Here is a 14596-nt window from a genome sequence, read left to right as displayed (position 1 = left end):
ACGGGGACTCATGCGCAGTCAGTCATGCACGGTGATGTTATGCCGGCCATCAGTCAGACGCCAATCTGCACCCAATGTCATCTGCGTCTTGTTTATCTGGGCCATCAAATCTTGAGTCTATATGTCTCTTAATTCTTGTTAACCACATCTACCTTACCTAGCAGGTATTATACATACATTCAAATCATACATACAAGTACACAGAGGTCATCCAGCCATCACACTGCCCAACAGGCTGACTGACCTATGAAGCCGCATCAGGATGAGCTGCCACAACATCTTCGCATCGCCCACACAGTCCTTCCTCCTCGTCGGCCGCGTATCTCCAGCACCGAGAACATTTGCTCTGCTTCGGCGGCAAAACATGCACAACGCCCTGCACGCCGTCTACTGTAAACTCCTTGGAATAGCACCAGTCGGGCCTCTCTAATGAAAGAGAAGTGTTCAACTCGACAGACGATACCACAAACATGGCGTCCAGCTCGTCAAGATATCTCTCTAAAACGTTCGCTAAGCGGCCATCTGTGACGGAAATGCTCACGGAGCACTGCAGGGAGCTGCCGAGCGCTTTCGACTCTCGACCCTGCTCCAGTCCCGCCTTGACGGCATCGTGTACGGCGGACAAGACGGGCAAGTCTCGTCGTAGCTGCGCCTGGTCCAGTGTTAACCTGGCAGGATCGATTACGGGCGAGTTGTAGAGCTGCCGTGCTGGATGCTCGAATGACCTAGAGGGGAAAAGCTGTTAGAGAAAGACAGAGCACGGGCAAAGAAGCGCCGCCATGCCGCAAACTTACGCATCTTCCGCCATCCACGATGGCCTGTGAGACCAGGCCTCTTCAACCAGCATCGGCGTGATTGGCGCCAGCATCCGCAGGAATCCGTACAGAATGGGCACCAGAACACCGCCTCCGTCGCCACAGTAGAGGCGGTCCTTTAGGGCTTCCAGATAGAAAGCCGAGAGATCAGTCGCAATCCATCGGTTGATCAGCCCGGTAGCCTTGTGGAATTCGTAGTTGCCGTATGCCTCCCAGACCTGCGCCATGACATCCTGGAGCTGCAAGATGGCAATCTGGTCAAGCTTTGTCAACGGCGCCTGGAGCGCGGACTGGTGCAGTGACCCAAGCAGCATCTTCAGAGTCGTCCGGTACTTGATCAGGGCGTTGTGTATCGGCTGTAGGATGGACGCGCCCACGAGTATATCAGACGTAAAGTCGCTGCTGGCAGCCCAGAGTCGCATGGCATCGGCGCCGAGAGCGTCGAATCGCTTGGTAGTATCGTTCCCCTTGGTCTTCAGGGGAGGCAGCAATTTGCCCTCCATGATTTCGCTGGGTACAATGGTGTTGCCTAGAGACTTGGACATCTTCTTGCCCTGCGCATCGAGCGTGAATCCGTGGGTGATGAGTGTCCCAAAAGGGGCAGAAATATCGGCTCTGGCTTTTCCATCTGCCTTCTGAGCGGCCACAAACGTGAGAAGACTCGACTGGAACCAACCTCGGTGCTGGTCAGAACCCTCAAGGTAGACATCTACGGGACGCCCGATCTCTGTCCAGCTGCTGCCGCTGTCAAACCAGACATCCATTGTATCGGTTCCGCGCCGATAAGTTCCTTTGAGCGATGGCGCGATCCATGCTGGGTCGTCTGGGGCATCGGAGAACCAGGCGTCTGATGTCTTCTGCTGCATGACGGATATAATGTGCTCAATGGACTCGTCCGTCATGACAGCGTTACCATTTTCATCATAGAGAGCGGGGATGGGCACGCCCCAGGATCGCTGTCGAGAAATGCACCATTCGCTCCTCCCCTTGACAAAGCTTTCGAGGCGTACCCTACCCGATTCCGGGACGAAGCGCACCTTGCTCAGCGCCTGCAAAGCGTCTTCTTTGATGCTTTCCACGTCTGCGAACCATTGCGCCGTAGCCCGGATAACAACAGGTTTCTTCGTACGCCAGTCATATGGATACTTGTGTTCGAGCTTATGAGTCCAGAGCACATCTTCGCCCACCAGATCCAGCACCGCCTGACTTCCGCCCTCGAGGATAGAAGGCGCCGAGGTCAGCTTCTCAGGATCGTCTGGATAGGCCTCCGCGGTGAAATGACCCTCGTCCGTGATGGGCGCAAACGCTTCGATGCCAAACGCCGAGCAAGCTTGGTAATCTTCCTGGCCATGTCCAGGCGCCATGTGAACCAGACCAGTACCGGAGTCGGCAGAGACAAAATCGGCGTGAACAATTGGCTGTAAAGACGAAGAGCTTCCCCTGAGCTTATTCCGATACATGAGACCCTTGAGCTGCGAACCAGGAATCGATTTCGCAATGACCGCTGCAGAGGGCATGTTCTTCTGAAGGACCTCTACACGGCTTTCCGCAACCAAAAGTCCGTCGTCTCCGACCTGCAGCACGGCATAATCGAGTTCGTCGTGCATAGCAATGGCCTTGTTGGCGGGAAGCGTCCAGGGGGTGGTTGTCCATATAGCAGCGTAGAGTCGACCTTTGAACTCGTTCAAACCGGGAACCGAGCTCCAATCCGACATGACGGGGAACCTGACATAGGCGGCAGTTGACACGTGGTCGTCACGGTATTCCAACTCTGCCTCAGCCAAGGCCGTGCGAGACGATGGCGACCAGTATACCGGCTTATGCTTGCGATATATGAGGCCACTGCGAACCATCTTCTGAAACACGCGAAGCTGTCTGATCTCAAACGCTCGATCCATTGTCGTCCACTTGTTATCCCACTCGGCCATGACAGCAAAAGACTTGAACCCCTTCATCTGGTCCAGGATTGTCTTGCTCGCCAAGCGCCTGGCAGACTCTCGAATCTTGGGGGGGCTCAATCCCTTTGTGCCGCTCTCGCCGAGCGCTTTCATCTCGATAGGAAGGCCGTGACAGTCCCAGCTTGGCCTGTACATGACTCTCCTACCAGCCTGCACTTGGGTCCTGTTGATGATGTCCTTGAGGGTCTTGTTGATCGCATGGCCGGCATGGAGTGGCCCGTTGGCGTACGGCGGGCCATCGTGGAGGACGAACGGGTTCTCTCGGGGCCTGTTGCTTGTCTGCCACTGGTAGAAGCTATCTGTACAGTCGCGTAGGAGCTGCTGCTGCTGCTTTGGATTCGGCCGAGCTCTAACTTCGGGTCAGTGAGCTCTTCTACAAGTAATCCTTCCCGTCTGATGGCCAGCTTACGGAAAGGTTGAACGGGGAAGCCTCAGCGTCGCTTTCCATGACTTTGACATGTTCGTACCAAGACCATGCCGGAGGGCTGGCACGCTGGGCTTGAGCCTCAGGGGCAAAGGTGCGATGCGATGCTAATTGGCGCTCTGCGACTGGCGACTCCGAAGCAAACGAGTTGAAGTTTTTTTTTTTTTTCCCAGGGCTTTGAAGATATCGCGACCTGGCCATCAAATGCCCCGCGCCAGTTGCGATTGGACGCTCCAATTGGGTCCCTCGGCGGAAGCTTACAGCGGCCTTGGGGCCCTGCTTTTAGTGGACGGCGCGGGGCATGTGGCTCCGAGGCCTCGATTACATCACCGGCGAGCGAGGCTCGAGCTTCGACCTGACTGTGTTCTTTTTGGACATTCACGCTCCCACGATACATTCATCTGGCCAGGAGTCGAGGCCAGGATGGCGCCCATACGCCGTTACCTCAGAATCACAAAATACTCCGTCCTGGAGTGCAGGATATACTTGGACAGCCCCGCGCTGGCACAGTCATGGCTCCTCAACCCTCGCGATCCAATTCTTCCAAAGGTCATCGAAGCTATCCGACCGCTCGTAATACCAAAGCTGCGTGAAGAAAAGGAGAGGAGCAAGAAGAAGAGCACCAAGAAGAAGACAATCAAAGACGTCATAGTAAAGGGTACGGTTCCTTGTCCATTGCCTCTGCTCCCGAAGGGAGGCTTTATAGAGAGAATGAAAGCCGCGTCTAACAGTCGGCAGATGACTTTGAGGTGTCTGTTTTCTTGATGGAAACGGACACGCGACACTCCCTGCTCTCAAAGCACAAGCTCTTTCGCGAAAAGGGCCCATCCGCAATACAGTCCAACGCATCAAGGCTCATCGCAGAGACAAACGCGAACCCAATCGACGTAGAGGCGAGCGACTTTGCGCCAATCCGCATCGAGGAGGACAGTGACAACGAAGGGGTGGCGCTCAGCGATATCCCGTCTGCCAACACTCGCAGGCAAGCAAAGCGTCAAAGGAGCAACACCATTGAGGACGACGACGACGACGACAACAATGCCGATTTCGAGGACGCCGCGGAGGACTCCGATTCGAACGAAGGTCCTGCTGGTCTTCAACCTTTGCCAAAACGCCAGAGGGGCCTCGTGAACCCGCTAGCAGAGCCAGAGGGTGGCTTCGACGATGAAGACGACTACAAGAAGAAGCTCGCAATGGACGTGTCATATGAGGGCTTTGCGATTTACGGACGCGTGCTATGCCTGGTCGTGAAGAAGAGGGAGAACAAGCCGCAGCAAGCCCTCGGAGGTCAGGCCAAGATGGAGAACTGGATCACGTCAACACAGATACCGGTTGGCGAAGAGGCTTCATGATGAGACCGAGGTTATCTGGCCTTCGTGGCTCATTCAAAGCGCTCACGACGGTCCATACTACCGTGTATACGGCCCGAGCTGGGTTCTCCCGGCTTGTGAATTGGTCTACGCACCGCTATAGATACGGCCGTCCAAAGTCGATTCGGATAAGGTCAACCAACATCGCCTTGGACAATCATCTAATCACGAATTAGGTGCAGTCCTACCTCGGAGTCATGTGGAAGTTCATATCGAACCATGGGATGCAAGGCGACGCGGCGGAGTGTTCCTCATGGGATGCTTCTGATTGGATGGCTCTGATGGGATGCCTCCGACGGGATTTCTCCGACAGAATGCCTCCGATAGGATCATCGGCCAAGTGCTGGACACCACCAGATTACGACGTGCAGACAGAACAGTATCTTTGATACCGAGGGTCATATCAGAACGCCAGCTGGAGGCCCGATCACGTCAAAGTTGACATCATTCTGGGTCCATGGCGTCGCTGGAGGTCCCTGAGCATATGCATGCTGTTTCACCAATCCCGGGCGTGTCTTGAGAGAACGCGGAGCAGCATGGGGATTTCGCTCAGCCCCCCCGTGTTTGTAAAACCGGACAATGGATCAACAAGTGGTCTGCCATGGGCCCATGCTCTTTGCGACCGTTTCAAACGGATCATCCCGCTCACCTTGCTCCGTTTGTGCGTCTGCGTGTATGTACATCATCCATTGAGGGTGGTGATGTCGTCAGTCGATACATACAGCGGCGCGTATGGAGTATATTGGTGGAGTTACCCCATCGATAATGACAACGATGCTGCGGAGGACCTGCTCTTGGCGGCAATTGTCATTTCAGACAGCAAAAGTCCAGCCGCTCAGCCCATGTCGCGTCTGAGGTTGAAAGCGTTTCCGGTGAGAGTCCAGGACTTCAGGTGTCCCCCAGACCAGCACGAAGCGCCGTGACTGGCCTGCGGTAATATCGTACAGGACACAAGCAGCCCGAGCCGGGCCGTTGACGTTGATTAATTGCCTCGTCTCGGCCTGCCCACGTGAGGCGCCATGACAAGGCTGCGCCGCGCCTGATTGGCTGTGTTCCTGCGAAGCGCATGGGAGGTTATGGCTGCCTGTGCCTTGTTGTTTTATGCTGCGGCTATCTCGAAGCTACGGTGCCAGCCGCTACTCGTGCGTGCTCGATGCCTTGCTCGTTACGGGGGTTGCTACTCTAGCCTCGATTGCATTCTGTAGATTATCATATTCCGGGGGGGGGTGTTGGCGAAGGGGAGAGATAACGCAGAATTGAGCCGGATTGCTTCGGATCAATGGATCATGTGCGCAGCTCCTGTTGTTGTATGATGGTGGCATGTTCCAACCAAGACGAGCCATTGGGCGCAGGCCAGCCTCGCAGTCCGTCTTGTCACGTCACCGGCAACTCACTGACGGAGCATTCATTTAAAAGGCATGACATGCAAGGGAGATGATGTGGTACTCTGTTGGTGGCATTTTGCCTTGAATCTTCTGTTTTCTGCCGTCCGTGTTGTTGTCCTGCTGCTGTGCCTCGGAGCGGGCGGGCGAGCGGTCGCAATAACAGGCCGCTGCAACCGTTTGAGCAGGCAAAGCGGGCATAATAAGACGACAAAACCACATCATCGGCCGTTGATGGTGGCCAGATACTACTACCGCCGAGCCGCAACGGGACGAGCCCAGGGCGTCTACGGGTGGTATTATCAATCTACAGGTTAGTACTTTGTATGCCATCATCATCGAGGACCTCTTTCTTGTGCGGCGCGGCGGTGATTGGTTACCGGGAGGTAAACAGGGTCGCGAGATGGCCTCGAAAAGGGCAGGCTGTCTGTTCAGGTGCGGGCAAGGCATGAAGCTTCTCCATTGGCGATGCTACGTTCTCGGTAGGCTTGTGGAGAGGAGAGAGAGAGAGACAGAGACAGAGACGCGATGGGGCATATGCACGGCATCGTGGTGCTCATCACCGGGAGGAGGAGGTTAATAGTACTAGTATTAGTTGCGGTTTTCGTGTGCAATATTCTGTCATTGTAAGGTAGGTATGTACAGTGGGTAGGTAGGCATTTGCCCCTGCAGAAGGACATGGGGAGCTCGACATGGGAGCTGTCTTGGCTGCGGTGATGGGTTTGCCGAGAATGCCGCGGGCAAATGCACACAAGACAGATGTGATGATGTATGTAGGTACCGACGGCATCTTCTGTTCTTGGCCTCGCATGGCGGCGCCGCAAAGATCCATGCAAGCTGGGAGTGGGAATAGACACACTCACTCACACACTCACACGATCAAGTCCCGTCGTCACGAGTGAGTAGAAGAAAAAGAAAGGTACCTAGGCCACAAGTACCGCTCGTTAAAAGAGTCTAAATACATACATCCCATACCTGAATCAAGACGAAGCACCGTCTCAGCGAACGACATGTCATGCCATGTCATATCTCACCAGAACCTCACCTACATGTAAGTTGGATGGAGGTCCAGCAAAGCTGAAGCCTGTGCTGGCACCAGACAACCCGATAGGTAATCCTTTCTGCTGCCGGGTCGCCGCCACCCCTCAATCTCGGCCACACAGGCCTCGTCCCGCTACACCCTCCTGACTTTTGGGGGGGAGGGGGTTAAACTCGTACCCTCAGTTAGCTCAGGTTCACGAGGTACGCGAGCCGAGTGAGCAAGAGAAAGCTCTTTGAAGCCATCGCGAACTAAAATTCGCTTCGTACTCTTTTAGGTGCCTACCTACCTTAGGCTGTGGCTTGATTTAGCGGGCCGCCGAGTAAATACTTCGCGAGCCGAAATTACCTTGTCATGATGGGAATTTAGGTTCGCTCGGAGTTGCTCTGTGCCGCAAGCGAGGAATTCATGACGATGCACATCATATAATCTCATCTGCAAGCATTGTTAGAATCCCAGAAAGTGCTATGTATGAGATTGATGTCTCTTTTTGAGCTTGGATCGAGCAATTCGTCTCTGCAATGCATGTGGCCAAGGCCATACTATGTAGGGGCCCAACAACAGTACTATTACCAGATGGATCGCAAAACCCCACAGAGAGCGTTCGAGGACTGAAACGCAGCCACAAGCAAAGACACACAGCCGCCTTACCCGGTAACACTCAGCACATCAACCCAAAATCTAGGTACTTCTAGGCACATAGAGTACTTGTCGTTACACAGACAAAACACACATACCTACGCAAGCGCTTGTAGTATGGGCAGACAAACAGCCCGCGCCGGCCCATTTTACTCCACGATCTGCCCACGTTTACGGAGAGATGGGATAGTAGTCCATTCGAAACACGTGTGGCGCGGCGGTCCGTGTGTTTCTGTACGATGCGAAGCCGCTCTCTCTTTTTTTTTTTTTCTTTCTTTTTTGTCTTTCTTCTGTGTAGGTATTCCCGGGTGGCGTCTCTTTAGCATCTCGTCCTTTTGTAGTCTAAATAGCTCTGCACGGGAAGCGGACAGTTGAGCCCGCTCGCCGTCGATTACTGGTAGGTATCTTGGACTCTTAGCCATGTACCTACCTACTACTGTAGGGATGCCTACCTTAAGGTACCTATAGGACGGATGGATCGTCAGATTGTCTTAGACGCCGGACTTTGTTCTCCGCTCGCAGAGGCCTTGTCGTCATCTATTTCATGTCGTCATCCATCACAGGCATCTACATAACAGCATAGAAAGAGGGGTTTGCATGTCAGTTAGACCACCATCACCTTCCTACCTTCAATATCTAAGGTACTATGTGTAGCCCACCAGAGATGGAAACAAGATTGCATGTCCAGCTGTGACGACGGCGCAGGAGACGGCGCAGCTCAGCTCAGCTCATCCAGACATCCATCCAACATCCGCTGATCCTGACCGCCACGGACGCTTATCATAACATCTAGGTACTGTACATACATACATACAGTACATACATACATGTCCTGTAATATGGGTCGTACTCAACAAGGGCGACAATCCAATCCATCCCCCAGATCGTCCTCGACTCTGCTTCTCCAGCTCCAATCCTCGATCTCAATGGCAGCGCACGGCCGCGACAACTCGCTCCTCAAATCCGCTTGTTGTTGGGCAGCGCAGGGAAAAAAAAAAAAAAAAAAAAAAAAAAAAAAAAAGGTGTGGCATCCCGCTGAAACCCATTCGCTCATCGCTGGCCCCGACGATCGCCAGGGGTTTGACAAGTTCTCCCCCCTCCTAAAAGCCACAGAGCTGTACCCCTGCCCTCCACGTGGAAATGTCGAGGAGAAAAGTGGCTTGTGCGGCGGTGGTGGAGTCGCTGATTCCAAAATCTCTGTAGCAGTGTGATGGATGGCTTTCGACGATGTATTCTTTGATGCTCAGGCTATCAGCTAGTATTACCAAGTGCCTCTACAATCTATCAGTGTGCATGTCAAACCAACCATACGTCTTTTGACCTAGGACGCGCCCTCTGTTTCGGCGGTTGATCAGTCTCCGATACGGTACTTTGGAACATCTGAACGGTTGACTCCAAGATACAGGATCCCCGGCTGACATTGATCCCGCGTCACCTGCGGCCAGAATTCTCCTATCGCTCCTTTGGCGCAGAACACCGGCCCTCGATAAGCAATCGTACTTACATGTCATGTCATGTATGTCCCCGGAGCCGCGTCATTCTGACAGCTCGAGTGTTACGGTGACGGAGATCTGCATCGCCGAGGGAGCCATGGCCGAGCAAGCCGATTACATGCCTATCTACGATGTTGTTATTACCAAGCACTTGCTCCGCGGAGGCAGCCATGTCAGCCTGTCAACCATGTATGTACTACATACCAAGGCAGCGGAAGAACTGCCTGGCTGGGTGGCGGATCGGGGACAAAGACGGCAGGTGTCTCACGTATTAGTACTCGCAAAGTACCTACATACATAGAAGGGCATCAAGGCATCCTCGTGCGGTGCGGCTGTACTCTGTATGCAGCTTGTCAATGGCGCTGCCCAGACAGAAGCGTGACGGCATTCGATTCTCCTGCACGACAGCCACGCACACGCCCGGGGTATGAGACTCGATACTAGTACATCGCATAGCTTGCATGGCTACTTACCTACCTACCTAGGTACAGTATGTAGACACCTGCACGATGCAGTCAATCCTCGTATACCGAGCACCTAGTCCGTAGGGCCGTATCTGTAAAGGGTGCGAAGAGGCTCGACGGTACTTTCATGTTGTCGTATAGGTACGGGCCGCTTTGGGGACCACCTACCTTAACCTAGGTGCTACTCGTACAAGTAGCACGTTCTCGCAGGGTCCTTGGGGTTCGTGCCTGTTCCTGTGCCTGAGCGGCCTTGTCATCAGCCTCCGGGCTGCGTGCCTGCGCTTGGCCTTGGCCCCTTAGGCGAGTGCGGCTGAAGAGGAGGGTTCAGAAGGGACCAGCCGCCGTCGCATCGTTCACCGTCCGCAGCCGTCAACTTCACAGACAGCGGCTCGCCCAGGAGTCCAAGGCCGACGCGCGTGGCCACGTGAACCATGACTGCTCCCGTATCATCGTACTCGCACAGTCACCACGCATGCATGAAGCAGTGATGATCCTTCTGCCGCAGCTGCGGGCGCCGTCGGCAAGGGGGGCCCAGCTGCATGACTTCTCCGCACTCGAAAGGACTGGCCCTTGGAGAAAGCTTGACCCCGTCCCAAGAGGATGGATCTCAACAGAGACAAGGCTGACAATCCTGAGGGTGCTCTCTCTCTCTCTCTCTCTCTCTCTCTTTCCTACTCCTTCGAACCCATGTGCACATGGATGCCTAACCATGCACAATGCGGGCATCACCGTCGACGCACAACAGCGCGCTGCCTCTCTGCCCTTTCCCCCTCTTGGCCGATCCGAAGTAGCATTGTCTGATGAATCGGGTTTGGGTAGGCCACTCACCCAGCGAGACAGATGCAAGGATCCCCGCAGCCACGGCCGTGATCATCTGACGATGGGACCAGGGCCCAAGGTCGAATCCTGCCATGCACGGCGAGCAGCTGACCTTGTGAAGCCGTATGCACCCCAGAGATTGGGAAGGGCGGACAAAATCTATGCCGTGATATGTATGTATGTAACTGTCTCGACGACAACCCAACAGCACTTCAGCCGCCCTTGGCTAGCATATGCAGACTGCAGGTTCGGTCGCTGCGAGGTTTCGGACATGGTTCGAGATAATAAGCGGCGAACGCTCAGGTTCCTTGGAGACGGCCTCGCCGTGAATTCGTCCAGCTGCCAAGCTTTTTGACGGGCCAAAAGGGTCCCAGGTACAAGCGAATTTGAATTAGATGGAAAAGTATCGTCAGAGAAGGCCCTGTTCAGTGTCGATGGTGGAAGCAGAATGGAAAGCTTCCACGGCCTCGGCAGTCAACGGAGAGAGCACCCAACGGCAGCCCGTGATTGGCCACTCATCCGAGATTCGAACATGGTATTAGTAGTAGTACTTTGTTCTTCCTACGAAGAGACGGCAAAAAGACGTCCGTCTGCAAGTACTCTGTAAACTGGGCAAAAAGGGCCACCCGAAGATGGTGAAACGAGCCGACGAGTCTCGGGAAATGCGGAGGGCAGGCACGACACGGTGATTGGAAGGCGCCGGTTTGCGCTAGGACGGCCCAGATGGCTGGGACCTGGAGCAAGGGGGGGAGGGAGTTGACGAGGTTCGTTTGAGGGCTTGTCGTCAGCTTTCACTTTTTGTTTGCTGGTGCTGCTGGTGCTTACTGCTGGTGCTTTTCGCCGGCTGTGACTCTTCTTCTCTGCTGGTCGCTTCTGGTCCGGGGCCTGTGATTTGCTGGCTGCGAGCGAGGAGGGCTCGCTCGATATGATAGGGCTAGGAACGATGCTACCCTGTGCTTACTCGCTACAGGGCGAGATCTGCCTTGTGGTGGTTTCTGCGTGGCATTCCCTCCGGCGCCGGCCAGGCCCAGGGTCGCCGTAGTGGATGGATGGATGGATGGATGGACTGCAATGAGCTTGAAATGCAAGAACATCGTTGGCGTCAGGAGGTGGCAAACTCGAGCCGTGCAAACGGGCGCTCGTCTGGTCGCTGTTCCTGTCAGAATCTGCCACATCTCGGGCGTCGAGTTGAGCTGTGACGGCCGCTCGACCAGTCAGAGACGGGCTGGGACATGGAGAAGAAGGGGGAGGGGAAGAATCAAGGTTTGGAGGTTCCTGCATAGGGGCGAAAGGCAAAAATCCAATTCAATTCGTATCAACGGCTCGAATGAAGGACCAAAAGTCAATTGCGTATCGTCGTGGTCATCACACCCCTTTGGAACGTCTTATCATTAATGACGGCTGGTACATATGCATATGTACGAGGTATGGGCGTGTTATTTACAATTTACAGCGATGAGCGTGCTAGTTGCTTGCAGTTCTGTACTTTATGACAGCCAGTGAGCGATAGGTGCCCTTCCCAACAGAAGTCGAAAGAAGAAAAAGACCAAGGGAAACGGCGGCATTGGACGCCAGTGTCGTGTCGTACCGTAGATAGTAATTAATACGGGCATATATTGTAGGTGTTTCCGATTTAGCCGCGATTGCCTCATCTCACGACCGGAGCAATTGGAGAACTCGGTATGACTACCAGTATCTATCTGTTCTCTCTTCTTTTTTTTGCTCTGCCGTCGGCACTCCGGCAATTCAAAGCCAAGGAAAATGACAAATCCCATTTTAGAACCATTCACGGTCGGTGTACTATACAAGCACGGCAAGTATTAGAAATAACTTCCAACAAGAAGCATCAAAAAGGTGACAGCTGCGGGCGCTGTCCCACGGGAGCTAGGACACGATGAAACGGGAGCTGTCGACCACTCACAACAGGGTACTCGGGCCTCATGTACACACACACACACAAGCACTACTACGACAAGGGATGTGAGTTGTGGGCATCACGTCGTCATGATCTGTCGTTGTCAAACTCCTGCTCCGCACGCAATTTTGACTTGCAGCAACGATATCCGAGACATTTGGCAGAGGAGGGTCCCTTTGTACATACAGGGAAGAGGGAAGAGGGAAGGGGGGGGGGGGCGTGGCTCAACGAAAGCAAAGCCCGATGCTCAGTGGAGAGAGAGGCGTACCTAGTGTAAGACAGAGAGGATGAGAAACACATCATCACCACGCGAGAGAAATGAAGAGAGAAAATAAAAAATTAGCACGGCACAAAAATCTGCCCGCAAGCTCGATCAATTCGAAACGGCGGTGTACTGCATACATGTGCTTGGGAAGCTTGTTGTGTGACAGCGCTGGGCGTGTGGGATGTCCCGAGGCCGGCTGGATGCCAGATACTATGGGAGATTGAGGAGGGAGCGCTAAGTCGAGAGACACGGTTTCGGCCAAGCGATATGACGAACAAGAGGGACTCCCAGCTATCTGTCTAGCCTCTCGATTGACGGCACTAGAAAAGAGAAGAGACAAGTACTAAGTAGTAAAGGGCAGCACGTGTCTCTCAGGGAACAATACGGAGGCGCCTCGTGTGTTGCATGTATACATACAAAGTATTACAGCATGCCATTCCTCCCAATCCTGCAAGGCGAATCCTGTGAGTGCTACAGCACGACTTCAAGGCAGGGATCCAATCAATTCGCGCAGGACGACGACGACGACGACTCACCATGTTGGCGAATATCCTCGTACGAGTACGGTATCAACATGGAACGCAAAAATGGGCAGAAGAAGCCCTGCAGAAGTCCTTGGTGCTGCCATGTGATCTACCGGGTAAGCGTGAGATTTTTGGAGATCGGGAAGGGCTTTGGGTGACACCACAAGGCATCCGTTTACGAGTTACGAGGTTACTACTGTACGACGGTGGCACAACAAGGACTCGAATCCTTCGAGGCTTTTTTCTTGATCTACTACTATCTTCGACGATGCTAAAAGTAGTAGCACTGCGCTTCGTGTGTTCCAGTGACAAGGCACGAAAAAAAAAAAGTAACGTGCACCGAGAGCCGATCTGTCAAACAGCGTGAGACTGGACTTTTGTCTTGCCCCTGTCATACAAAGCAACGTCCGAGTCCCAGGAGCAGAAAGTACAGTTCCACCTATTGCCAGTACCTTATGCGAAAGTAACAGCAATTGCGAAATCGTGAGCTCTCAGACAAAAAGAAAGAAAGAAAGTGAAACATTGGCATACGCTATCGTGGCAGGATTGATCGAGAAGCCAGGGGGGAAACAAATGTCTTGAAGCTGTCAAAGTCGGCGGTCATCTCGCATCACATGCGAGTACGAAGTTTTACGCGTACTCAGCCGCAATCGTACGGTTCCTTACCTACCTAGGTACCATGTACAGAATGACAACACGTAAATAGAGACAACACGCAAATAGAACCACGACGTAATACCTATAGGGTATGAGACATTGAACAAGATAAGCAGGGGTTGACTGCCTACCAGGCAACGGGCGACAGAACCCTCGAAGCATCCACCCGTCGAAATACGCAGACGGCAAGGGAGAGAGAAATGCTAGACGAAGGTCTAGGCAGGCCCAGCTCGCCCAGGTACCCGTTCTGTCGTGGGGTGGCTCAGACAACAGAGCAGAAGGGCGAGAAGAAAAAAGATGACGCCTTATCCGAATTACCGACAGCCCTGTCAGTTTCGGGGGGGTTTCACACCTTCGTCCTGTGTTGTTGAGGCGGTAGGGAGAGAAGAGAGAAAAAAAAAAAGAGAAAGAAAACGGAGGATGGACCGTCCCTTGCCCCGTGCACGTTTGCTGCCTCGGTCTTCTTCTCACCTTCTTGTACCTACATACTAGGTACTCTGATGTTTGACACTTTCTCTCGAGGCCTGGTCCTTGCTTTCCCAGCTAGAATGCTTCGAATCCTCTTCCATTTGTTAATGCTCTCTGAAGTTTTGGTTATTTTTTTGTGCCCTGTTCCTTGTGAATCGGCGAACTTGTGGCAAAGGATAGGCCCGGATATATCCGGAGGCTCAAGTCTCTGCCCTGGGGTGTGTGTAAGCTACGGTACCTACTTAGGTACTACCTAGTAGGTAAAATATGATGTGGAGTCTTTCTTGGCAGATAAGACGCCGTTTGCCAGCTGCTAATAACTTCGTATGACGTTTTGTATTTTTTTTCTTTCTTCTTCTTCTTT

General features: G+C 53.6%; 3 protein-coding genes across 3 annotated transcripts; 2 read left to right on the top strand and 1 right to left on the bottom strand.

The window, feature by feature from the left end:
• Window positions 1-244: 244 nt before the first annotated feature.
• TRIREDRAFT_63935 (uncharacterized protein) lies at window positions 245-3232 on the bottom strand (the record flags this gene model as incomplete). The annotated part of the gene is made up of 3 exons (XM_006966507.1): window positions 245-725; window positions 795-3122; window positions 3183-3232. The coding sequence occupies 3 exons, from the start codon at window positions 3230-3232 to the stop codon at window positions 245-247; spliced, it is 2859 nt and encodes a 952-aa protein (XP_006966569.1).
• Window positions 3233-3620: 388 nt separating this feature from the next.
• TRIREDRAFT_64011 (uncharacterized protein) lies at window positions 3621-4549 on the top strand (the record flags this gene model as incomplete). The annotated part of the gene is made up of 2 exons (XM_006966607.1): window positions 3621-3848; window positions 3929-4549. 2 exons carry the CDS (start codon window positions 3621-3623, stop codon window positions 4547-4549), a joined length of 849 nt encoding a protein of 282 aa, XP_006966669.1.
• Window positions 4550-6352: 1803 nt separating this feature from the next.
• On the top strand, window positions 6353-10633 carry TRIREDRAFT_108852 (uncharacterized protein; the record flags this gene model as incomplete). The annotated part of the gene is made up of 13 exons (XM_006966606.1): window positions 6353-6431; window positions 6622-6722; window positions 6935-7000; window positions 7174-7191; window positions 7744-7851; window positions 7978-8024; window positions 8070-8085; window positions 8650-8782; window positions 9033-9309; window positions 9422-9545; window positions 9606-9610; window positions 9885-10580; window positions 10612-10633. 13 exons carry the CDS (start codon window positions 6353-6355, stop codon window positions 10631-10633), a joined length of 1692 nt encoding a protein of 563 aa, XP_006966668.1.
• Between the last annotated feature and the right edge of the window lie 3963 nt (window positions 10634-14596).

Source organism: Trichoderma reesei (assembly GCF_000167675.1).
Source record: "Trichoderma reesei QM6a unplaced genomic scaffold TRIREscaffold_13, whole genome shotgun sequence".
Classification (NCBI taxonomy): Eukaryota; Fungi; Ascomycota; class Sordariomycetes; order Hypocreales; family Hypocreaceae; genus Trichoderma; species Trichoderma reesei.
Note: the sequence above shows the minus strand (reverse complement) of the source record. Positions and strands in the feature narration are given on the sequence as shown.